Source organism: Patella vulgata, chromosome 6 (assembly GCF_932274485.2).
Source record: "Patella vulgata chromosome 6, xgPatVulg1.2, whole genome shotgun sequence".
Classification (NCBI taxonomy): Eukaryota; Metazoa; Mollusca; class Gastropoda; family Patellidae; genus Patella; species Patella vulgata.
The window spans coordinates 59,918,727-59,944,210 of record NC_065884.2 but is presented as its reverse complement, the minus strand read 5'-3'; the positions used below and the strand labels follow the sequence as shown (position 1 = coordinate 59,944,210).

General features: G+C 33.9%; 1 protein-coding gene across 3 annotated transcripts in view; it reads right to left on the bottom strand.

Moving 5' to 3' along the window:
- Window positions 1-387: 387 nt before the first annotated feature.
- LOC126825593 (uncharacterized) overlaps window positions 388-25,484 on the bottom strand; it is a 55,282-nt gene continuing 30,185 nt past the window's right edge. For all 3 annotated transcript variants that reach the window (XM_050555262.2, XM_050555261.2, XM_056101569.1), the window contains 10 exons: window positions 24,545-24,638; window positions 15,704-15,758; window positions 11,903-12,043; window positions 10,961-11,121; window positions 9,854-9,955; window positions 9,137-9,282; window positions 8,073-8,241; window positions 7,622-7,734; window positions 4,023-4,107; window positions 388-3,046 (listed from right to left, as the gene is read on the bottom strand). In XM_050555262.2, coding sequence (XP_050411219.1) covers window positions 2,993-3,046; window positions 4,023-4,107; window positions 7,622-7,734; window positions 8,073-8,241; window positions 9,137-9,282; window positions 9,854-9,955; window positions 10,961-11,121; window positions 11,903-12,043; window positions 15,704-15,758; window positions 24,545-24,638 — 1,120 coding nt within the window. In that variant the 3' untranslated portion in view covers window positions 388-2,992. The remainder of the gene's footprint in view (window positions 3,047-4,022; window positions 4,108-7,621; window positions 7,735-8,072; window positions 8,242-9,136; window positions 9,283-9,853; window positions 9,956-10,960; window positions 11,122-11,902; window positions 12,044-15,703; window positions 15,759-24,544; window positions 24,639-25,484) is intronic.

The following is a 25,484-nucleotide window of genomic DNA, read 5'->3' as shown; positions in this document are numbered from 1 at the left end:
GGTCTAGGGTTAGCACTGTTTACACGTCATGACCACGACAAAATCTGCAGGTGGTTTTAACATTTCGACCTAACCGTAAATCTGCCAATGATTAGTGCATTCGTTTTTCAACTGCCAATAGTCTTCCTCTTATGTAGAGAATTCAAATTAAGGGATTGGACTGTTACACTGCAAACTTCAACACCTGCGTCCAATAGATAACCCACGGAACTGAGAGGGTGGATTGAACCATACAGTACATAGAAAATAACAAATGTATGTCAATTATTTAATGTTCAAATACAAGTAGAAAAGTGTTGACATTTTCTTACTCATTAAGCGCAGATAGATGGGGTGGGGAGGTATCTACCTGGAGATTTTCATTTGGAAGAATAAAATAAAACGTACTTAATCTTGCAGTAGTAACTTTATTAACATCTTTAATAATATCGAAAATAATACATGTCACCTCTTACTCACATTTAGCTGCCTTTAAGAGAGATTAACATTCAATATAACATATAATATATGAAAAAACTATTATCTAATCCATCACTCATCATACTTTTACAATATATCATAAGTACCAGATTAAAAATTTTCCAAAGCTTCAAATACAAACAGTATTATGGAGAAATTAAATCTAAGGTCTACCACACCAGGGCTTTCATTTCAAAATATCTGACATGTTTTGTTCACCTCAGATTTGAGCACCATATTTTTTTCAAAGCATTATCCCAGTTTTATATATATTTTTAACTATTTTAACACAATTTAAGTTTATTTATGCTTTATGGTTAAATTCTTTGGAATTCTAATTTTATGACTGACAATTCTCCAGCCAGTGATCGAGTCAAGATGTAACTGAAATGAGAGCCCTGTACCAGACACCCATCACCTTTGTACTTGCTGCCCTTTAAACAATTGTATTTTATAAGTACTTATTTATGAATTTATATCATTTGCGGACGCTTTATGAAACAAACAGTAAATAAAACATGAAAATGAATTATGTTCTTATGGAAGTCTTCTCAGCAAATAACAAATTGACTAGATTCAACCCATTTATTTTTACGATGTACATCACTATCAGAAATATGCATTAACAGATGAAAGTCACTATTATCGACTGTGCATGCGCATGTCACTTTAGCATATAGGATTTTTTTATAGAGAGAGAGAGAGAGAAATGGGGTTTAACGTCCACTCGACACAAACGAGGTTTAATTATATTTACACAATTCGCTTGCGCGTAGGGGTCTTTAGCAGTGGGAGGAAACCGGAGGACCCGGAGAAAACCCACGAGGTTGGACAGGCGACCCTACTCCTTGCCACGTAGAACCGGGGATTCGAAACAGATTTTTTATAACACTATGCCTGATCTTAGATAACTCTGATGCTTGCTGTGCATATGTCAGAATAGTGGATTTTGTCTAATATCATACTCATAAATAAAAATATAAACGAGTCACACAGTTGTCTGCCCTACAACCAATTGAGTGGATGCATGCGCACAATATAGATGATGACTGTCGTAAATCTATCTAATGAAATACAAAATAAAAATGTTCTGACTATTGTTATCACTCCGGTTTTCCACAAAAAGTATTTATGATGAAATCTGTACAATTGTTTACTCATTAGTATAAGAACAAATATCTACAGTCATAGTTGGAATAAAATTTGAGCAAATATTTTATAACACATTTAATAATTAATAATATCAGACATACTCTGGTTAATTTGATAAATATTTAAACAACTGCATAACCAGGGATCATAATCAGCTGTTTTTTGTCTGTTTTAGCTGCTTGAAGTTCAATCAAGCCGATTAGTAAAACAATGAACCGGTCACTATGGTATCATAAATCAATCTACTTTCGGCTAAATTACAACGGGTTAATTATTACTTGTTAATTAAGTAGTCGATCAACTTGCTTGTCGGCTACAATAACCATCCTAACTTAGTGAGAATCGGTCATGTGGTTCATAATCCGAGTAATTAGCACGAGTTACAGTGATTTTGATATTCCGGTAAAAAAACAAAACAAGTTTGCTGATTATTCATAACAGGTCCAGTAAGTTGCCTTTGAGGAAATAAGCCACGTGACAATCGAAGGAAGACAATCTTGGCATGGATTGTGCACCTATCGCACGCCTTCAATGCTCCGTATGAATTCCATGCACAACAGATGAAAATATGAATATTGCATACATATACATAAAACTACTGATAGCACGTAAAATAGATGAATGATTTAATTAAGGTTGAATGAAAAATAGTTTCATGTTCTATAATCTACTTTTTGATCAAAGACGAAAAATTAAGTTAATGAAACCACTGTCCATCTAAGTTTTCGAACAGACATTGGAAATTAAGGTGTGCACATAGTTACCCCGAAAAATGCAATTATCTATTGAAAATAATCTCTAAGCTAACTAAAATACTATACTTAGCCCTCACAAATTTGCATTTTTCTTGTCATCTTCACCTTATATTTTCATTTCCAATTAATGCTTACTTATTTATATTTTTCAGTTTAACATGCTCCAATGGTTTTATTGAGCATACGGAAAAGCCTGTGCTTAAATTATTTTGAAACAATTTTAACTTTACATTCATACAGATATCTTGAGCATATAGGCTACTTTTGTTTTCGCATAGTACTAAAATAAGACATAATATTGCATGATACACATGATGACTCAACTGAATACAAGAGAAATATTTGCTGCCTTAGTATACATGTTAATAAATGAAATGATGGCTTAACACATGGGCTGCTGATTGTATAGAGATAGATTATGAAGAAAATGAAAAAAAAAAATTCCAATCTATTCAAATACATGGATAGGTTTCAACATCAAAATTTTAATAAATTCTCAAAGATTAAAAGAAACACACTGTTTAAAAGTAAAATTGCTATGTTGAAAGAATGAATTGTTCTGAATTGTTAAATTATTTATGAGTTAGGATGACTCGATGTACTGATAATGTTGTTAGCTTCTTTCTTTACATATCATGTTCTGCGACACTTTGTTGTAAATATTCCTGGTATAAAGTTTGCTGAAAAACAAAACAACCTGGCATTAACACAAATCATATTAAACATACATTATGCAAGAGCTAAATCTGCCTATTACAGGTCTTTCTTTAGGCCTGAAATGTTATTTAAATTATTAATTAGACATTAATCAACTTATCCAGACCATAATCAACTTTCAATGGCATCGGATACTCGAGATTTTAACTAGATTAGAATGGTTCACTATTTGAAATTGAATTTAAAAATAGGAAAGCGAGACTAAGTCTCGAATATACCAGTGCTCTGGTTACCACAATGCACACATCGTGTCAAAACTACAGTGATAACCTGGGTCAGAATAAAGTAATTTAAATGAAATTTTCAATATTTTCATTTTGCATTATGTATTTTCAAACTATTATAGTAAGAATGGTCAGCTCTTTATCTAAATCTTAACTATTGTATCTTTTAATTATCTTGATTCCAAATCAATTGAGAAATAGAGATACTGAATCAAACAAGCTAAAGGTGAGTTTCATCAATCTCACACAATTAGAATCAAAGTTTTTCTTCCAAAGTCTCAACCAATCCGATTGAAGTCTTTACTTTGCCTAGGCAGAAAATGCTCATCATCGAACTTATTGATGACACTGGTGTAATGAAAGCATACACCAAGTTTCAAGATTCACTCAAATAGAAAAAAAGTCATAGAGCTCCAAAGTCTTGGCCAATCAAATTGCTTATTGCTCTGCTTACATTGTGCAGAAAATGTGCATTATTGAACTTAGCACTTAGTCAATCATTATTTTTTGTAATTGGGATTTCAAAGTTAGTGAATGATAAAATATGAATAAATGCCAGGTCAGAGCATTTCCACAGAAAATTCTGAAACTAGGTTGAACCGTCTTTCTCTTCCCAAGAAAATTGCTGAATCGTTCATCTGGCACTTCCTCTCAAACCAGCTGTTTTTATTTTTGCAGAAGTAAGATTGAAGAAAGAATAAAATATTCAACTTACCTTTTTGGATTTGACAGTACCCTGAACATAATCACGAACTTCTAACAGATTTCTTTTCTGTTTCCTACTTAATGTTGGACTTGTTCTGTTAAAAAAAAAAAACACCAAAAACATAATTGTAGTTGATATATTAAGTTTCTATCAAATTGTGTGCCCTTTGACCACAGTTGGGAGACAATTTGACAAGCCGATTTTAAAAATGAAGAATCCACAAAAATATCTTATTGTAAAACATTTGCTATATTACTGCAGAATTGTCTCCCCTTAGACCACAATTGTTAAATGGTTTGAAGAATACCAGGTTATAAAACCTATTTCTAGGAGGGATATTTTTATTTGTGAAAGGATCAGTGGGCTTTTCTCATATATACACCATATTACACGGTTCAACATTTCTCTCAACTGTTCATTCACATACAGAATTACCAATCATTGTGATTCATAGCTGAAATTTAATTTTCTTAATGTTCAAAAATTGGTATACAAACTAGTTACTTTACAAGCAGTAAAAATTACGTACAAGCAGTAAATAACTGTCTCAGTCTATGAACACAAGAATAGATTTTGTAGTGATGACATGAATGATGCCCCCTTCATCTCCCAATCCCATACAGTATAATTTTCAGTCATTTCTTGGATGGTGGCTATTTCTTGATGACTGTGCATCAGTTTAAGATAATCCAGTGTCATTTATCAAGGTTTGGTATTTGAGCCTATGGTACACTTCTGGTTTCAACTTAAAATGTTTTATAGAGTTACTTCCCTTTACCGTGAGAAATCTGAACGATTAAGAATTCAAAATGAAAATGAAATGGGGTTTAACTTCCTACTGTTCTGCTCTGACTGGGCTAAGGAATGAGGACATACGCCATACAGTGTGCTATGAGGGAAATTTTGCCTGGGCAGCTGTACTATGGCCTACACATATCAAATCCCAACTGCCAAGGGATCTTTTACATGCATGCTAATGTTTTTCACAGGACCTCGTTTTTTCATCCCATCCGAAAAACTAGACAGTTGTTACCAAACAAAGACAGCTGTCTTTTTTTTTTTTCATAAACAATATTTTATTCAGACTGTTCCCCAATCCCATTCAGACAACCTGAATAAAATATTGTTTATATAAAAAAAAAAACCAGCGGCTGCCAGGCAGTATACACCCACATTTTCGAGAGATGGATAGAAAACCAGCTAAACGAAAGTGATTTTTCCTACAATCAAGGGCCATAATTCAGGAAATTACAATTCGATATGCGCAAATATCGAAAGGAACCAAGATCTTTGAGTTATAAACTTACATTTCAAGTTTCAACAAAATCGGATAAAAATTGTGACCTCTATAGGGTCCACAACCTTGATATACCATATTTTTACGCTATTTGAGAACAAGGGGCGGCCATTTTGTCAGTCAGTTTGGGGCCAATTTTCACGAAATTCGAACTCGGTCGTCCTTAGGGTGTAACGGTGATATAATAATACGTTTTTTTTAAATCGGATAAAAATTATGACCTCTATAGGGTCCACAAGCTAAAAACATGATTTTTCGTACAATCAGGGGCTATAATTCAGGAAGTTACGGTCCGATATGCGCGAATATCGAAAGGAACCGAGATCTTTGGGTTATAAACTTACATTTCAAGTTTCAACAAAATCGGATAAAAATTGTGACCTCTATAGGGTCCACAACCTTGATATCCCATATTTTTACGCTATTTGAGAACGAACGGCGGCCATTTTGTCTGTAAGTTTTGGGCCGATTTTCACGAAATTCGAACTCAACCGTCATTAGGGTTTAACGGTGATATAATAAAACATTTTTTTAAATCGGATAAAAATTATGACCTCTATATGGTCCACAAGCTAAAAACATGATTTTTCGTACAATCAGGGGCTATAATTCAGGAAGTTACGGTCCGATGTGCGCGAATATTGAAAGGAACCCAGATCTTTGTTAAAAACTAACATTTCAAGTTTCAACAAAATCGGATAAAAATTGTGACCTCTATAGGGTCCACAACCTTGATATACCATATTTTTACGCTATTTGAGAACGAAGGGCGGCCATTTTGTCTGTCAGTTTTGGGCCGATTTTCACGAAATTCGAACTCAGCCGTCCTTAAGGTGTAACGGTGATATATTAACACGGTTTTTTAAATCGGATAAAAATTATGACCTCTATAAGGTCCACAAGCGTACAATCAGGGGCCATAATTCATTAAGTTAGGGTCCGATATGCGCGAATATCGAAAGGAACCGAGATCTTTGTGTTATAAACTTACATTTCAAGTTTCAACAAAATCGGATAAAAATTGTGACCTCTATAGGGTCCACAACCTTGATATACCATATTTTTACGTTATTTGAGAACGAACGGCGGCCATTTTGTCTGTCAGTTTTGGGCCGATTTTCATGAAATTCGAACTCGACCGTCCTTAGGGTTTAACGGTGATCTAATAGTACGTTTTTTTACATCGGATAAAAATTATGACCTCTATAGGGTCCACAAGCCAAAAAACGGCGTTTTTACGTACAATCAGGGGCCATAATTCAGGAAGTTATGGTTTGATATGCGCGAATATCGAAAGGAACCGAGATCTTTGGGTCATAAACTTACATTTCAAGTTTCAACAAAATCGGATAAAAATTGTGACCTCTACAGTGTTCACAAGCCAAAAACGTGATTTTTCGTGCAATCAGGGGCCACAATCCATGAAGTTACGGCCCGATAGATGCCGAGATCTTTGTGTTATAAACTTACATTTCAAGTTTCAACAAAATCGGATAAAAATTGTGACCTCTATAGGGTCCACAACCTTGATATACCATATTTTTACGTTATTTGAGAACGAACGGCGGCCATTTTGTCTGTCAGTTTTGGGCCGATTTTCATGAAATTCGAACTCGACCGTCCTTAGGGTTTAACGGTGATCTAATAGTACGTTTTTTTACATCGGATAAAAATTATGACCTCTATAGGGTCCACAAGCCAAAAAACGGCGTTTTTACGTACAATCAGGGGCCATAATTCAGGAAGTTATGGTTTGATATGCGCGAATATCGAAAGGAACCGAGATCTTTGGGTCATAAACTTACATTTCAAGTTTCAACAAAATCGGATAAAAATTGTGACCTCTACAGTGTTCACAAGCCAAAAACGTGATTTTTCGTGCAATCAGGGGCCATAATCCATGAAGTTACGGCCCGATAGATGCCAATATCGAAAGGAACCGAGATCTTAGGGTGATAAACCTATTTGTCAAGTTTCATTGAAATCGGATAAAAATTGTGACCTGTAGACTGTTCACAAACAATTGTGGACGGACGGACAGACAGGGGCGACGACAATATACGTCCACATGAAAATGTGGGCGTATAAAAAATAGACAGCTGTACTTGTCAGACCCTCCGTCCTGCACCACTGACAAGTGGAAACCATGTCACATTAAGAATTCATGAGAATGTTGAATAACAAAAAAAATATTCTTAAATGGTGTCACGAACCATTTTTAAGTGATGTCATTTTTATTTTATGACATGCCAATTATATGTATTGTAAGTTTATCAATTCAACAGAAGCTCTATGTAATACAAAGACTAACCTTGATGATAATTTGGCTATAACCAGTAATATCAAAGCTAATATAAGAATTCCAATAATAACATAATTAGTATAAGCTTCTGGTATCTTTTGCCATGCTTTTGCCAATGGACCCTGAAGGAAAAAATTATAAAATAAAATTGAGAAAACAATTTAATTGTCTAAACTTCCATTCTATATATTTCATCATGTCAAATGAGCGTTGACGTCTTCAGCAATGGGAGGAAATTGGAGAAATCCCACGGGGTTGGATGCGTGACCCTACAAGCTTTGGATCCAGCTCAAGCCAACTGATTTAATGACAGATCTTATGATCTAAAGCTCATCATTTATGTCTCCAGTCCATTGCTATTCTTTGCTGAATTCTACGACAAAAATCCCTTGACAGGGGACATTAACCCTAGGATCAAGCCCATTTGGTTACAAATCAAATGTGAAGGAAATTTACTTACCAGATATACACTCATGGTGACAACAATGGATTCTCCTACAACTGAACTAAGTAGTTGATGACTGGTTGAGATCAGAAATGTTGCTAGTAATAACAATGGTAATAACATACCAATCATACTGTAACATAAACCTCGTACACGTGCTCGCAGATTAGCTGATGTTTGTTCACTAAAAAAAATCAAAACAAATATAAACATTTCATAATTACTTTTACGATCTACGAGGTTTGAAATATTACACGGTTGTGCTCCAAGGAATTTGGGAGACAAGGCAGTTAGCAATTTAATTCTCTTAGTGAGTAACGCTGGCAAAAAAGACTAGGAGGTCCAAGTTTGATGGCCGAGAAAATTTCTTGAGCATTCTCATCCTTATTTATCCAGGGAAAACCGAGGTTCCTGGTTTACCACACCCATTGGCAGAACGGTAAAGAACCCCCTGACATTTAAAATAAGCGTAGGCAGTTGTGCTGCTGTCCAGTCTAGTCTTTCAGATGGTATGAAAAGCAAGGTCCTATGAACAGATTAGCATCCACAGAACCTGTAACAGTTGGAAATGCAGTTGTATGGTCAAAAGGTTCTTCATAACACACTATGTCAAATCAGTTTTTATTTTCCCTGCTGATGCAGAAAAGAAAGCGCTTCAACCCACACATAGTGAAAGGTTGAAAGGTGAGACAATAATAAGCTTTCAGAGAAATTGCCTCCAGGTAAAAATAGCAAAGCATATTTTGAGTACTATGAAACACTGTATTACTTTTTACAAAACCAAGAAAGGAAAGTGGAAAGTAATCTGACAAGTAAAAGAAATGGGGTTTAACAGCCATTTCAAATAAACTGTCATTTCAGGATTAAAACCTGGTATGTTCCTTTTAATAAACAGGTCTTTAACATTGGGATTTAAGCAGAGGATTAGAGAAAACCAATGAGGTTGGGCAGGGGACCCTACTCCTTTTTTATGTACAAGCTAGGGATTAAAACCATGTCACTAAACTCAGTAACTGACCTTCTGTACTAAAGTGCACATGCTAGACCATCAATCATGACAAAAGTTAAAAGTAAAATACCTGTTTTTCTGTAATTTATCTTCAACTAGTTCCGCAATCTGATCACAGTTTTTCTCTAACTGATTCAGCGTTGTTTGTATAGTACCATTTATCGTTTTTTCTATATCCTTACAAACTTCTTCTATCTGATTGGCACATCGACTACCCTGTAATATCATAAACATTTTATAATAATTTATACTGGTCCTGTTCATTTCATGATGAATTCTATCCAAAAGATAACCATCATATTGTGAATAATTAACATGTCATCTGTAATAATCTTTCCAACTTGTAAACTGGAATGAAATGGGGTTTAACATTAGGTTTCAAAATTCTTGATGGCCATTGAAGAAATAGCTGTCGTAAGCCATAGAAATGGCCATTGATAGCATTAACATCGAGGGCCAAAAATTTATGTCGTATATTTTGAAAAAAACAAACAATAAAAATATGACAGCCATTGGCCGTAGAAATACTACTGGTTCAGCAGTTGGGGAAAATTGCCCCCCAAAAAGGGTTTAGAGACAGTGGTAGAGTTAATGCCCAATCAAAAATAGATCATTTTGGGAATAACATAGTACATTTTTATTTCACTAATTTGCTCGCAGCAAAAAAAGTCGAAACCACAACATTCGACTCAATGATAGATTGCATGACCTAAAGCGCATTTGTAAGACCACTCATCCACCTAATTCAATAAGGTATTCATTCAATTATCCAACAGTGATATGTTACCTTATTGTTCATATTAGGTACATAGATTGTTGGCATGTCGAATCCTGTTTTATTTAATCCAGGTCTCTTACATAGTTCCTGTACAATCTGCATCATAACTCTCTATAATATAAAATACAATTAAAATGATTAGCAGAACATTAGGGAGGATAAGATGGTCAAGAAATTATACACTCAGATTCTTGTCATTATTTATTCTAAGTAACAGATACATGCGAAGACAAAAATACCAAATGATTGAATTATGATATGTCATAAATAATCTGCTTCTAATCAAGGATAACCCCTTAAAACCAGCAAAAATTACACAATGTCGTCAATATACATTGGTTTATTTCCAATAAGTTAAACCATGGACGTAAAGTGTTGACCAGAGATTTTAGTTCGTTTAGTGATACGATAGGTTGCATTCAATTACTTAAGCTGAAGTCAGGTTGTATTTTTTATATTAATTTCAGCTTTTTTTAGGATTCTGTGTTGAAAAAGGAATACACAACATTGGCTTTATATATGGACGTTCAATTTCAAACAAAGACAGCTTGTCATTCAATCAAGAAAATAATCAAACTAAAATACAATGAAATGTACAGTTTTACATGTATTTCATTGCATTTTGTAACTTTTGAGTTTGCCATTTGATGGAGAGTCCCTAATAGGCTATTCCACTTATGAGGCGCCTCCAAATCCTCCACCCTCACGACTAGAGGAAGATAGAAGAGTGTTTCAAACACAAATCAGCAAAAGCTGGGGATGATGGATTTTAAGACTACAGTGCTTGTCAGAAAGGCTGGACAGTGTTCAAAATACACACATTGGCCAGAGGCCCCATAGATATTAAGACATAGGCTTCAGTCTGCCAATCATACTGGTAAATCCAGCACTGCATTTATGTCATTATTTGCCCGGATATTTAACAGAAAATGGAGAAGATCCACAAGGCCACAAATATCCTGATATCAAAACCAAGATTTTAAATCAATGTTTGATTTAAGATTTTTTTTTTTTTTTACAATCAGCGATCATATACTATTTACCTGTCTATCACTTTCATGACCAGCTTCATCAGCTTTACTTAAATAAAATCTAATTCGCTCATATACTATTTACCTGTCTATCACTTTCATGACCAGCTTCATCAGCTTTACTTAAATAAAATCTAATTCGCTCCGCATGTTTCTCATTTAATTTCTCTACAATATTCAACGTTCTCTTACATAAAGCTTGTCCAATAGGATCAAAAAACACAAAGATCAAATCAGCTAAATCACCTGCAAAAATAAATTTATATCATACATTTTCTTAATACAAATGCACCAGCATGGCACAATCGAAAATTTGACCGAGAGTAGAAATTGGTACATGAGGAACAATGTAGATATCTAAATTCTGTTAGTCTCTGTCACCCAGAACATCGAAGTCTTTAACATACATGTATGGTACATATTCTTAATCCATGTACCCCAACACAGCACAATCTAAAATTTGACCAGTAATCAAGGCCTACCATAAACCTTCTGGAACTACAAAACTTGGAATACGTCAGCAAGTGCAGAAGCTAGTACACAAAGTAGCATTATTTACAATGCAGACTGGAGGAAAACAGACTTCCTCTTCCAAGAATTTGCCATCACAGATTGTCTATATCCATATGCCTGAATAACAGAATTAAATTCTGTATATTTTGAAATGTGACGACATCTTGAAAGGGAAAGTCTTGCTTTATTTTTGTATAATGGGTTTTATTTAACTGGAGAGTGGAGGTGATTTCAAACATTGATATTTTTTAAATAACCAAATTAAATAGTCCATTTAAACAGGACAAAAATACCATTTTTTGAGTATTCAGATGGTAAATAAGGTTCAAGTAAATATTTGATCATTTTGTCAACTGTGTTTTCAAAGAAAACTGTCAATTTTTACCCAAAATCTTATTTGAATACTGGTATACTAAAAAATCTCCAATTGTAAATACATGAACCCATCACAGTGTAGATTCATAAATTAGCAACTCCATTGAAACAGGATGCAGAATGTTTATAAAGTGATTACCTAGCCAAGCAATGGAGTCGTTGACATCAAAAGGATATTTCATATCACCGTCAACTAATCCTGGTGTATCAACAAACGTAACCAAACTAAATTTCTTCTGTTTAGATGTGGAGATTTCTGTAGTTAAATAGTCAATAACACCTGAAAAATAACAAAATCACAAAAGATACAGTCCAAAGTTCAAGACCTTTTCCTAATCTATTTACTTACTGGATAAACGCATATTGTCAAGAATAGACTAGCTTGGATTATGATTAATTTTGTATTTCTATTATTATTTTTTTTTGGGGGGGGGGGGGGGATGTTCCACAATTTCAGCCTACTAACTCTAATGAACACCAGACTGGCAATGTTCTGGAAATTGTCATCAATGCAGGTCTGGCTTCTCATGAGAACTTTGTGATTGAATGACAATGACCAGAAAATTTGCTTGCAAAGTGAATTTTCGTCAGTGCTTTGAAGCATGCATTGTTTGTAATATATATTTTCACTGGAATTATGTGTGTGTGTGTGTGTGTGTGTGTGTGTATAGACAACACTTCAGAATGCATCTAGATGTAAATAGCCTTGTGGTACAATTATTCTTATTGAATATTTTGAGACATTAAATCATCTTATTGAATATCCAGAGATATAAAATTTTATTAAATATTTACAGATATAAAATCTTATATAAAGATATTGAATCTTCTTATTCAAGATATAAAAACTTATTATTCAATAGAGATATACAAACTCTTTGAATATGCAAAGATATTCTTAATAAAGATATAAAAATCTTCTTATTGAATATGCAAAGTTACAAAACCTTCTTTTGAATACGAAAAGATATAAAATCTTATTGAAACGCAAAGATATAAAATTTTCTTGAAAGGCAAAGATATAAAATCTTCTTAAAAAGGCAAAGATATAAAATCTTCTTTAAAGGCAAAGATATAAAATCTTCTTATTGAATAGACACAGATGTAAAATCGTTGAATATGTAAAGATATAAAATCTTTTTATTGAATCAAAGACTTAAAATCTGTACATTGCATATTAAAAAGATATAAAATAACATTGAATAAACAGATATATAAAATTATTTTCCAATAACTTCATAACCTGAACTGAAAGTTGAATTTTTCTGGCCAATCACAGCCCTTCATTTGGCAGCTCTCCAGTTAAATGAGACAGCTAACCGAAGGAAGAGCTAAGACAAACCACTACATTAATGATGATGATTATGATTAAAATGGTACATGATGTATAGAATTTCTAACTTTGACATTCTTGGAAGGAAATGAAGAAGACTCTAAATTATTCAATCAGGATGAAACCAGAGATTAAAGACCAATTAATTAACCCACACACCATATCAATATCATTTTTCTCTAAAAGTATGCTATATTTCTAATGACCAGAAAACTAAATGATAGACCAGAGATGTTATTTAAGAATGTAAAAAAAAAGAGAAAAAAACCATCAAGAACAATTTCAGAATTTGTCAGGCACAGTACCCCTGTTAATTAATGAAATAAGAGTATTTCAACTTGCCAACCAGAAAAACTGTCATTTTAATACAACTTGTAGGATTAGATACAACACATAAAATATGACCTAGTATAGATCAAATACAGTACAATCCAGATTTCTTTTAAGGGCACGCCAATTTGTACACAGGTCCATGATTTTCCATAACATTCGAACGTCTAGACCAGGGGTGTTAAAGTCATTTCGATTCAGGAGCCACATGAACTAAAGTTTTACATCAAGTGGGCTGGAGATAGACAAAAATATCAACATAAAGAAAATTATATTGATTTATTTCACTAAAATCGTTACATAATTCTTTAGACTGGTTTCCAAATTGCCAAGATATTATAATATTGAACAGTGTTCTCTTGTATTACATACAACTTAGATATCTATGACATACAGTACAGAAGTCAGTTTTAGTTACTTAAACAGGAAAATGATATCCATCGCTACTTTCTAAGAATTAATGATTTGTTGAAATTTGTCCTCAACCACTGACAAGGAGAAACCATGCCGGAAAATCCATAGAATTTTCTCGGCCAATACACAGAGTGAACCCGAGACGTCCTGGTTAGGTAGCCAGCATCTTACTCACTGAAACACTGTGGCTCCCAGTTAAGTCAGAATACAAGAGTAAAAAGTGGAAATAAAGTGTCCAGACAAATTAAATTGACAGTTTAATGGATTCCCTGAAAAGAAAGAAAAAAAAAAGAGAGAATTGGGGTTTAATGTCCACTCGACATAAACTACCACGCCAGTTGACTCTATGACTGACCTTATAACGTGCATGCACTAACCATTCGGCTATTCAACCCCTCTCCATCCCCCACACCGTGGAAAAAAAATAACTGATGTATTATATAAATTACAAGGTAGGACCTCGCATAAAAACTTTATAAGTACACTTACCACTGGTTTGGGGAATGGGGGTAAAAATCATGGCCAAAGAAAAGACTGGGCCACGTCAATATCTAACCCACAATAAAGAAACAATTATAATTCCCCATCATTAAACTCATTAATATTAATAACTTATTCTTTAGGCTCAGAGGCAGACCAGATGTGACTTCCACCAGACTGTACAGCTCTTCATCAGGCAGCTTGATATGTTAATACAAGTCTACCGGAAGAAGAGCCGTAAGTTCAGTTGAATTTGTCTTGCCGCCACACGACTAGCAGGAACTATTTTAGATTTCAAAAATTATTTTCCAATACTAATTAATTACTATTAACATAAAGAACATTAATCTAAATCTATCACAAGAAAGGCAGAAATGAATTTGTGAAGCTACAGAAAAAGCCAAAACACATATGGCAAATATCACTTTATTGAAAAAGACCCCATTCTTACATTAAATGTTTTCCCATGTGTGCCAGCTGATTCAAATAGATTATAGATTCAAAAGTTAGTTCAATCAAAAGCATTCCAACATATCAAGCTTTGACTTGCAAAAGGGCTCTCTGTTTCACAACAGACTATATTCTTGCATGCTATTGGCTGTTCTTGTCACTAAAAACTTATACAGAGAGAGAAATGGGTTTTACGTTCACTCGGCACAAACAAGATCATTTCGGGATTAACAATTATATGATTCAATTCATTTCAATAATTTACTTGGGAGTAGGGGTAGGTGGCTATGGGAGGAAACCAGAGAAAACCCATGAGCTACAACAGGCAAACCAGTACAAGTACAAGCAGGGAACCAAAACCATGCCAGTTGACTGAATGACAAACCGTATGATCGAAAGTGCACACATTAGACCAGTGATTCTCAACCAGTGTTGATGTGATCCCAACTGAGTATTCACTGGTGTCTACAGGTGTGCCGCTATTTTTTCATGTGTTCCAAGGTGTGCCGTTGCCAAAAAAAGGTTGAGAACCACTGCATTAGACCATATAGCCACCCAACCCTCACCAATGATAATGTGAAATGAAATTGAGTTTAACGTCCTACTGTTCTGCTCCTGACTGGGCTAATAAAGACGGACATACGCCATGCAGTGTGCTATGAGGGAAATTTTGCGTCAAACTTCAACTACCAAGGGATCTTTACGTGTATCCCAATGTGTACACAGGACCTCGGTCTCTCGTCTCATCCGAATGACTAGACAGCTGTCCTTGTCAGGCCTCCCGTCTCGCACCACTGACAAGCGGAAACCACGCTGGAAAATCCTGATGAACGTTCTTGGCCAACCCACGGCCTCCAGGCTAGCGAGCCAGCGTCTCACTCACTTAACCGTGGCTCCTAATAATAATGTGAAGAATATAAAGAAAATACTTACCATCAATCTGTCTTAACGGCTCAAAATGAGGATATAAATGAAGAGTTGCATTTCCCTGAAAAAAAAAGTAAAAAAAAAAGGCTATGTACATCAGAATATTTCATTTGGTGTCAAATCATGCAATATAGTGTACATAAACGAGACCATTAGCAGTACGTAATTTTTTGCCGTTACTGACACCCCAAGGGCTACATTTATTTTAATTGGACGAGTTCTGTACACAGTAATAGACTATGTGCAAGCCAGTAACAGACTACAAGCTGAAGTTAGTATTTGCGTCATTCAACTCTTATTAAACCATGGCAGAGTGATTGCTACACTATATCAAGTAATTATACTGTTTATGGCAGTATTTTGATTCTATTTTTTCTTTATTCTAGCAGCTATTTCCATACACATTGTCATTTGAGATCAAATATTTTATTAGGTTTTCCATGTGAAAAAAATCGAAAAACCAGCAGAAAAATTGAACGTATGAATTTGTGCATTGCAAAAATCACAATGACTGTCTCAACAACTTTATGTAATGATGCAGCATACAATTCAATTAATACAAATTTTCAATTAATATTAATAACAGGTCTATCGCCAAAACAATTTGCCAAAAATCAAGTATTTAGTCAGTGTCTTACTACGAATTTCCTTCAAATTTTGTCATTTGTTATAGAAACATACAATTTAAAAGGTAGTCCTGCAACTTTAACAGATGCTCAATAAAACATTGACTCAAAAATAAAATTACAGCATCTTTTATTTTTTCCATTAGCATTGCCCTACAAAATACATGGGTGTTTGCCTAAGGGGCCGACAATTGGAATACATAGGGGTATCAACCTACGGTGATGTCTGATATGGCAAGACAGTCGGGGCCTCAAACAAACATTGAAGCAATGCATGCTCAGCATAAATTTTTTCGAAGTAAGGCTCCTCGGTAATTCCGACAAATAACATTTTCAGTCGTTAAATTAAATAGTCAACTGGCGGTTGACTGGTCTTTCTGGCTGAAACACTGTAGGCCTACATCCAGAAATTTCCCTACCCACAAATCTTATTTTATCCCTCAAACCAGATTCATAATATGGGTTAATTCTATTTCTATGGACAACCCTATATAAAAAAAAATGTGCATTTGTAAATTTCAAAATACAGTGAATATTTCCCAATTATGTAAATAAACTTGAAATTTTTATTTATTATTATTATTCATTTTTCATCCCTTTTCAGAGCTGTTCAAAAGGACGACCTACAAATGCAGAGAAATGTTCAAAGATCAACAAATAGATTTACAGCGCTAATCAGCCATCAAAATTTTTCTTTTCACATTGCCAAAGATATTGCACATCCCACACAACTCATTTAATATTTTTAACACAAACACCAGAAACCACCACATTGTTTCAGTTTTTAAACTTCAATAACTGAAAAGATAGAATAATTAAGCCTTTATAACTCCATATTAACCATTCAGTAAAACTATATCTAATTCTCTCAGAACTCCAAACAATGTAGAAATCTTAACTAAAATAATGTCCAACTGAATGACAAAACTAAGTGACTTGTTAAAAGACTTAGTCATCACATTCTTACCACTACATGTCCGATATTACTTTTACTTAGGGGTTATCTAAGTTCAGTGTTTTATCTTTTCCTCCAAGTTTATTCTTTGTTGCACTTTTTGCTTTTCATTTCCTCCTTTAGTACAGACTTGACAAGTCCTGTCAATTAAGGCCAAATAAATTTAATCATAAGTTCTTCTGGGGTCTTAATAAATTTGAATTAAATGTTTTTGAAAACAACCCAAAATATTTTTAATATATTTGTTCCCAATGTAAATATGAAACATAATTTAAAAGTAACGATGCAGTTTTGGCAATTGTCGCTAAAATATCAAATTTCTCACGGCTTAATCCACACACTATGTACTCAGATTATTTAACATTCAAGAAAACAAAACAAAAATACTAACGCTAGACAATGTCCTGACTTAAGATTCCATCAGATTTTTAACAGGCCTATATTTAAAGGAGATGCTAGAGTTCATTGTGTAACTGATTTTAGAATTATTTTTTTAAAAAAAGTTTTAGTAACAAATAACATTAAAAAAACACTTTCCGATTTCCGAAAAAATATTCAGATCGACTTTTAAAATTTCGCAGGGCTAAAAATATTCTTATATTAACGTTATTTTTTCATATTGAAACTATTTTTTGCGATAGTATTCTCCTTTAAATTTTCATGTATAACAAAATCGTGGTGGGCTTACTGCATAGTGAGCTGCATAGATTGTTGAAATTTCAATTCCACATATCTTTGTAAATACTGAATGGAAATGAAGCATTATTTGACCGATATTCCCATCACAATATAGTAGTTTGCAAGTGATCCAAATTGCTTAAAGTGGTACATCAGGACTTTTAATAGTTGTTCCCATTGAACAAAAATTCAATTTGCTTTGGACTAATTTGGTGTTTGCTTTGGCCTAATTTGGTGATTAATAAATCTATCTAACAGTTTTATTACTCCAATCTACTTCTTATTACAGATTAATGCTATTTTAGAATTACAAGTATGCTTGTCTTTTTCTTTTCTTTTAGTAAAAAAAAAAAAAAACTTTTTTTTTTTTTAAAACTTACTTCCTTCCTGCTATCTTTTTTAAAATTCTATCACCATTATCATTATTATATAATGATTAATGAAATTTGTTATACATACAGTGTATACTACAACCAATTTCCTTGAAACTGCCATCTTATCAAGTATGTTTCTCCAAAAGGACTGCATCGAAGAAAATCCTAGTAGATTCTTATTAGGTCTAAAACAAAATACTACCCAGTACATGTGCATGTAAAATCCAAGACAAACCATAAATGTAATACATCACAACCGTCTCGGTGTACCTTTCATAACAGGAATTATTCATAGAAATTTAGACTTCAGACATTCCCTAACAAAATCAATTTCTTTCATAAATATTATAATAAAATGGTCAACTCTTAACAAGGAATGTCATTCCCGGAGGCATTTTCCTTTAACAATACTGACCAGACATGGACCATAATCGAAGGCAAAGTGACCAGACAGTACAGGTCAGTATCTATAAACAGAATGACCACAGACAGATAGCGGGAGCATGCATGTTGAAAACAACTAAATCAACATCAGTACAATGATTATTCCAGGAATCAAAGACACAGACATGATACCGTCTTTGATTTGTAGGATCAGAACTAAGAGCCAACATACATGTTGCCATTAGTATATTCAATCTCATGAGCATACATCCATTCAACCAATAGAAAATATTGAAAGCTATTCACTATCTAATTAGGCTGTTCAATGAATTCCGACTGAGACAACTCTATGTGTCACTGTATTCAACGTAATGATCTCCCAGACTTAGTCTTAAAAAAAGGGGGGGGGGGGGCAGTAAGCAGTTACTACAAAACAGAACAACTGAATCCAAAAGAAATTAACAAGTTTACTTTAACGGTGTGTACAAATGTCAGGATTATAAATAAACTTTGTTAACAGTATTGTAAGGTAGGTCCTATTACAGTCACTGCGCAGGAATATACCCAGGTAGGTCCTATTACAATCAACAGGAATATACACATCAGAACTCTTTTTGGAGGCAAGGTGATATTACATTGGATATTCAATTTTTCAGATAACAAACCACATCAATTTAGTCGATTTTACAAAACTAAACCATTTCAAGACACCAACCTCTTCACAGTACATGTACCCGAACATCAAATAGCCCACATACTTACATGTAGTAAACTGAGCTTTTTAAAAGAAGCAGGGGACAATCAAAATGAGTTTGTTCGTCATGTCAAGATGTTAAAATTTGGTCATATTTCAGAATATTTGTACGATGACGTTATTCTAAATGTATATTACGACTGTTACCAATCCTAATGTCACAATCCCTGCATTTTCCAACGTGGTTTCCCCTTGTCAGTGGTGCAGGACAGAGGGACTGACAAGAACAGCTGTATAGTCATTTGGATGGGACAAAAAACAAGGTCCTTTGTATACATTGGCATGCACGTAAAAGATCCCTTGGCATTTAGAATTCGATGTAAGAGTAAGCCACAGTGCCGCTGTACGGGCAAAATTTCCTTCATAGCACACTGTATGGCATATACCCATCTTCATAATCCCAGTATAGGAGCAGAACAGTAGGATGTTAAACCCTATTTCAGTTCATTTCATTTCCTAATGTCACGCGGTCTGGAGTACAAAATGTCAAATAATTAATATTATGGTCTGATGTGCATCCGATGGGATTTATAGCTTATTACATGGGTCTAAACTCCATGGCCTTCAGGTGTCCATTCAAATAGTCTTCTTCGATATTTGAAATAAGAAGTAGACACATGATTTTAATATTTAATAATACTCTTCACAATCAATAAACTTGTCCATCTCCGACAATACAACAGTGCAACATGAACTTTACATAACAGTGTGGCAAGACAAATTTTACAGATCTGTACTATTGATTTCGTCTGGGCTGTAGCTCTACTTAGATCACATTAATAATCTGCATGCCTTTAAAATGTCTACCACCATATAAAGTAAATGTTAAAATGACGTTGATTCAACGTTTCTAATGTCTGTGAAAGAGTTTACTATTAGGTCCTAATTAGCTTATTGGAACTACATAACTTGTAGATTTAAAGGGATACTTCCACCATCTTGACCACGGTCATACACACCATCACTAATTTACGAGATTCCATTGATCATAAACTGGACAATTATATAAATCACCCAATGTCTACTTTTTCACGTTCAATAATGAATCGATAATTTCATTGATAACATATAGCGAGTTCAATAATCACGTACGGTACAATTAATCATTTCATTGAGAACAAATTAACAAGTAGTTCATTAACAATCTAAAGCTGTAGTGATTTCCAAACAATAAGGATAATTAGAGATTTATATACCAAAATGTCAACAAATAAGTGAATTAATATCCAAAGTATTGAGTTGCTTACCATATCTGAACATTTCCATATAAATGTGAGTTCAATCACTTCACAAGTTTGATGATAATCAATTACCGAGGGCGACGATAACCAATTAGTGAGATCAATGTTAACTAATATCTATGATTTCAAGGAAAATAAATTGGTGAGTTTAATAATCACTCAATTTAAGTTCAATAATAAAGAGTTATCTATCACCATAGATGTGGATATGAATATTTGTAAGATTACTTAAGGAAACAACACTTCTAATAATCATAAATAGCTGATTAAGGACCCAGACTACCCTAGCACTTTTATAGTCCTTTGTTTATGAATACAGTGATTTATGAACATATTGGAAAATTCAGTCACCTGATAGTAAAGACTATTCCTGAAGTGATATATACACAGTAATGTTAGTAAGTATAAAGTCAAAACAAGAGGCAATGCATTGCAGTCTGAAATATTTGTTACCTATTCAAATTGAAATTGCAATGAATGATTGCTTGTCAAAGGAATGCTAAGTATTGACATGTTTGTCCAGTAACTAGGATGTGGTTTTCCTGTATTTGTGTAGCCCAAGTTCAACATGTATGGTTTCAAACAAGAGGACAAATTGACATGGGTTAGTGCTTTAAAGAAGGTTCCTTAATTTCAAAATAGGTTAATATCTAATAAACATTCCGACAACTGAAAATTGTCCATTTTGAGAAGGAATTTGGATCTGACAATGTCACTTGGCATATTAATGGTCTGGCTAAAATATTTCCCACAACTTATTTAATTAATCTTTCTACACCAAACTGTCACAAGAATCTTAAATCTCTTTATTAGTAAGATCTCTGCATTGGGCACAATATAACATATTCTGTATCCCCCCGTAAATTACCTGTTTAACATACAATAAGCTTCAAATGGAAGTATGAAATTAGTCCTTGTGGGTCTTTTTCCGCTCAAAAATCGCAGTGTTTTTCCCATATACACTCAGCAGAAATTGAGACGTTCTGGGAAGTATGAAATTAGTCCTTGTGGGTTTTTTTCCACTCAAAAATCGCAGTGTTTTTACCATATACACTCGGCAGAAATTGAGACGTTCTGGGAAGAAAAAAGTCGGCGAAAATATAAAATTCACGGTTGATTATTCTCCGCAAATATATAAAATTCGCTGCGGATTATAGTCGGTAGAAATATCAAATTTGCGGCGGATTATGGTCCACAGTAATTCAAAACAGCCAGGGTAATTTAGTCCATATTGTCACAGCATTATTAGAAATAAACAAATATTTAATGGAACAATATCATGAGTATACTAGTCATTTTTAGTGCCCAGGTAATTCATATATCCATAATACCCTTTTCAAATTGCGTTTTGAAAATTAACTAAGTCTACAAATGTATTATATTCATTTCCTAAAATATCTGTAATGATTTATTCATAATGTACATCGGTATTTGATTTGTGAATCATACCAAAAAGCATATACACATAGCAATTTTCAACGTCATTGGTTAATCCGACAAGCAGACAATGAAACCATGTAATGTGAATTCTAATAACATTGTCTGAAAACGGATGACAATAAACATATTTAGAAAGCAGCAATTTGCATGTGGATGTCGTAAAAGATGCAGGAGACTTTTCATGTACTGATTTATCAGTTTTAGTATGAACAAGAATTTAACCATATACATAGAAAATAAAGAAGCAGCATCAATTGCTAGGAAGGTATATCCCCGATATTTAGATAAACAGTGTCTCAAATGAAATGATTCAGCAACGAACGTTCAATGTATAAAATTAAATGTCATGTACATGTAGAAAGATTATATAGAAGCTGTAAGATTGGTTACTTATTTTAGTTTCATATTTGGTTTTAAGATACAGATTCCCCATTTCCCACATTGCAAACCAGATCAACATGTCAAATCGTTTCAGTTACCGGTTTCTGGCTAAATAAAAGTTTTAAATAGCCCCTTTACATATTTTTTTTATACTTTAAGTTATTATGCAACACACAGACTGCTTACCGTATTTATACAGTAGAGGATAAATATCCTAAATAATGATCCGGTTCGGATTCCAATAACTATAACAGAAACAAATATTCAATTTTCATTTTTTCCATGAACATATCGGAGAAACTTTCAATAAAACACCTAACAACCAAACTTTATGAATTGAATCTTATTCGCAAATTAGATTATTAATACTAATAGTCACATTGAGTTATTCAGCCAACAATTAGTTTGGAAAAACTATGTACATCAAAGAGTACAGGGAAAATTGTACATCAAAGACCAAAAGTTGTTATATGAGACTGTGGGAGGATATCTGAGAATTCAAAAAAAATAATTGACTGTCACTAGATAAGAGAAAACGAGAACGTGCATTACCATGTTTTTATTAAGTATAGAATGAATAAAAACAAGGGAATGTACAAACTATTTCTATTTTTCTCGTTTTCCCTTATCTAGTGATGTTCAATTACTTTTTTGAATTATCAGATATCCTCTCACAGCCTCACATAACTTTTGGTCTTCAAAGCAATTATTAGTGAGCAGAAATTCGCTTGTGTATCTTTTATCACTCCTCACCTCAGTCAGTTATATAGAAGGATAACTTGTGTATTCCTTTTGCGTTCATCACTTCCCTTTCTTGAAATCTTCATAACGCATCTATCGTAGCAATAATCTGTGTTAATCATGGATAATGATTGGACACCAATATTGTCCTTTAATACTCCCTATTCATAGAGTTATGTCCCTGTATTATATAGTATTATGAATTGTATCTGGGTAGTTCGAAAAGAAAATGTCACACAGAGAATTATTTGACATGTTGAAAGTGTTAAGAAAGCCATCTAGTATTCAAAATGTGGATAAAATATATAATGCAATTTGTGCTGCGATGCTGGTTGTCGGTAGCCTTGATTATAAGCCTGTAAAACCTGGGTGTCTAACCCTGTTAAATTGGCAATCTATTTTTGCACGCCGTATTAGCTGATATTTGAGTACGGTTATCACTGCGGTGCAATCGCACAATAAATAAACCTATTTCACACAAGATATGTATGTATTGAAAGTACGTACGTGAAAAGTCTGATTTTTTGAATTTCGCAGTGGATCTGTTATGTTAATTTCCGTAGCGGTTTTAAAAAAATCGAGATGGTCGGCGGTTTATTAAAATTCGCAGAAGAAATTTAGAGCATGGGCAGAGCGGATTGATTAACTGACGCCCACGGTTTTTCATTGGATGTTGGGGGAATTTCGTACTTAATCTTGACTTGTACTGTACATAAAGAATAAAAAGAGACCTGGGGTTGAACACAAACTATATCATTTCAGAACTAATTATTAAAGTTGACAGTAGATATATCTAAATAAAGAATATTGATTAGTTAGAGACAACATGTGGTCTAGTACTTAACATCAATATTCTATTTTATCTATTGTCATACTCCCACTCCACCAACACAAAATAAAATTATACATCAGCATGATTTACTACAGTTATTCACTTGGTTGACATTAGATACTGATTGCAGCAAAATTATTAGGGATGCAGTCAACAATACAGAATGTGAAATGTTTCATTAATGAAGAGGTATTATGCGAAAGCTAAACTTGACTATTGCCGTTTTTGGTTTTTCAAATGTTATACAACTTGTTGGTTAAGACATTTAGTCACAAGAGCCCATGATCAACCTTAAAACCACTGGATGGCTTTGATATTGAGTGGATTAGACAATGTTCGCGATATCTTTACGAAACACAAATATGTCCGGAGAATGTCCATAAAAGGACGGACTAGATATATGGTACAATGACCATTGTGAAGTCATTTGTGTGAACTTACTGTTAAAGATTCCCGTTTTCTTCCACTTGTTACAAAAGTAAAGCCTTGTGTTTCTATGGCAACACCAGTTCTCTGAACATGTTCCTCCACATACCTAAAATATAATTAACATTATCATTAAACTGTTATAAACAAGAGACTTCTCCAATCACACTGCAATAAACCTCACTGCAAAGACAGGTCAGAGTCATTGTTGCAACGACTGCAGGTTATACAACATCTAGTCGTTGCTAGATTAGTTTGAAATTTCCAACCTTTTATCTCCCTTTACCATAGACACGCGATACAAACACAAAGGATAGATTCGTATATAGCCATCGAAAACGGAAAACCAAAACCAAAGACAGGCCACTTAAAAAAATAGTTGGCAATCGTCCTTTTTTCCGAAAATGTGGGAGGGAGGTGTGTGTTTTGTTGGGTTTTTTTAAATCAATATACACAACTCGCAATACTTCAGGAATAGAGCTGCTGATCGTCAATTGAATTGTTCAGATTAATCATTTAAACTTTAGATCTTCAATCAGATTTTACGGAACACTTTTACCATGACATTGTTTACAGAATGTCCAGGATGGCTCCATGGATCCCAATAGCTTAGGAATTGCTGACCTAGCTACATTTAGGCACTTTTACTATTGGTTTTAACCATTTAAGTGGTTAAATTTTTAAAATAATTTTTTAAAAAAATACCGATCAGATGGAACTGTCTGAGTAGGCGTGGACGATCACAAACTAATTCTTTTTTATGTCATCTAATGGAAGAACCGAAAAGTAATTTACAAAGGTTTGGACTAAGATGTGAAGTGGGTCATAGCATAATCTTAGTGAAAGATTTCCAGAAACCTGGACATTGAACTTAGCAACTCGATTATCACAGCTAGACATTTCAGTTGGAGATTGTAGGGAATCTGAGAGAGCAGGAGCTGGGCCAATGACCAAT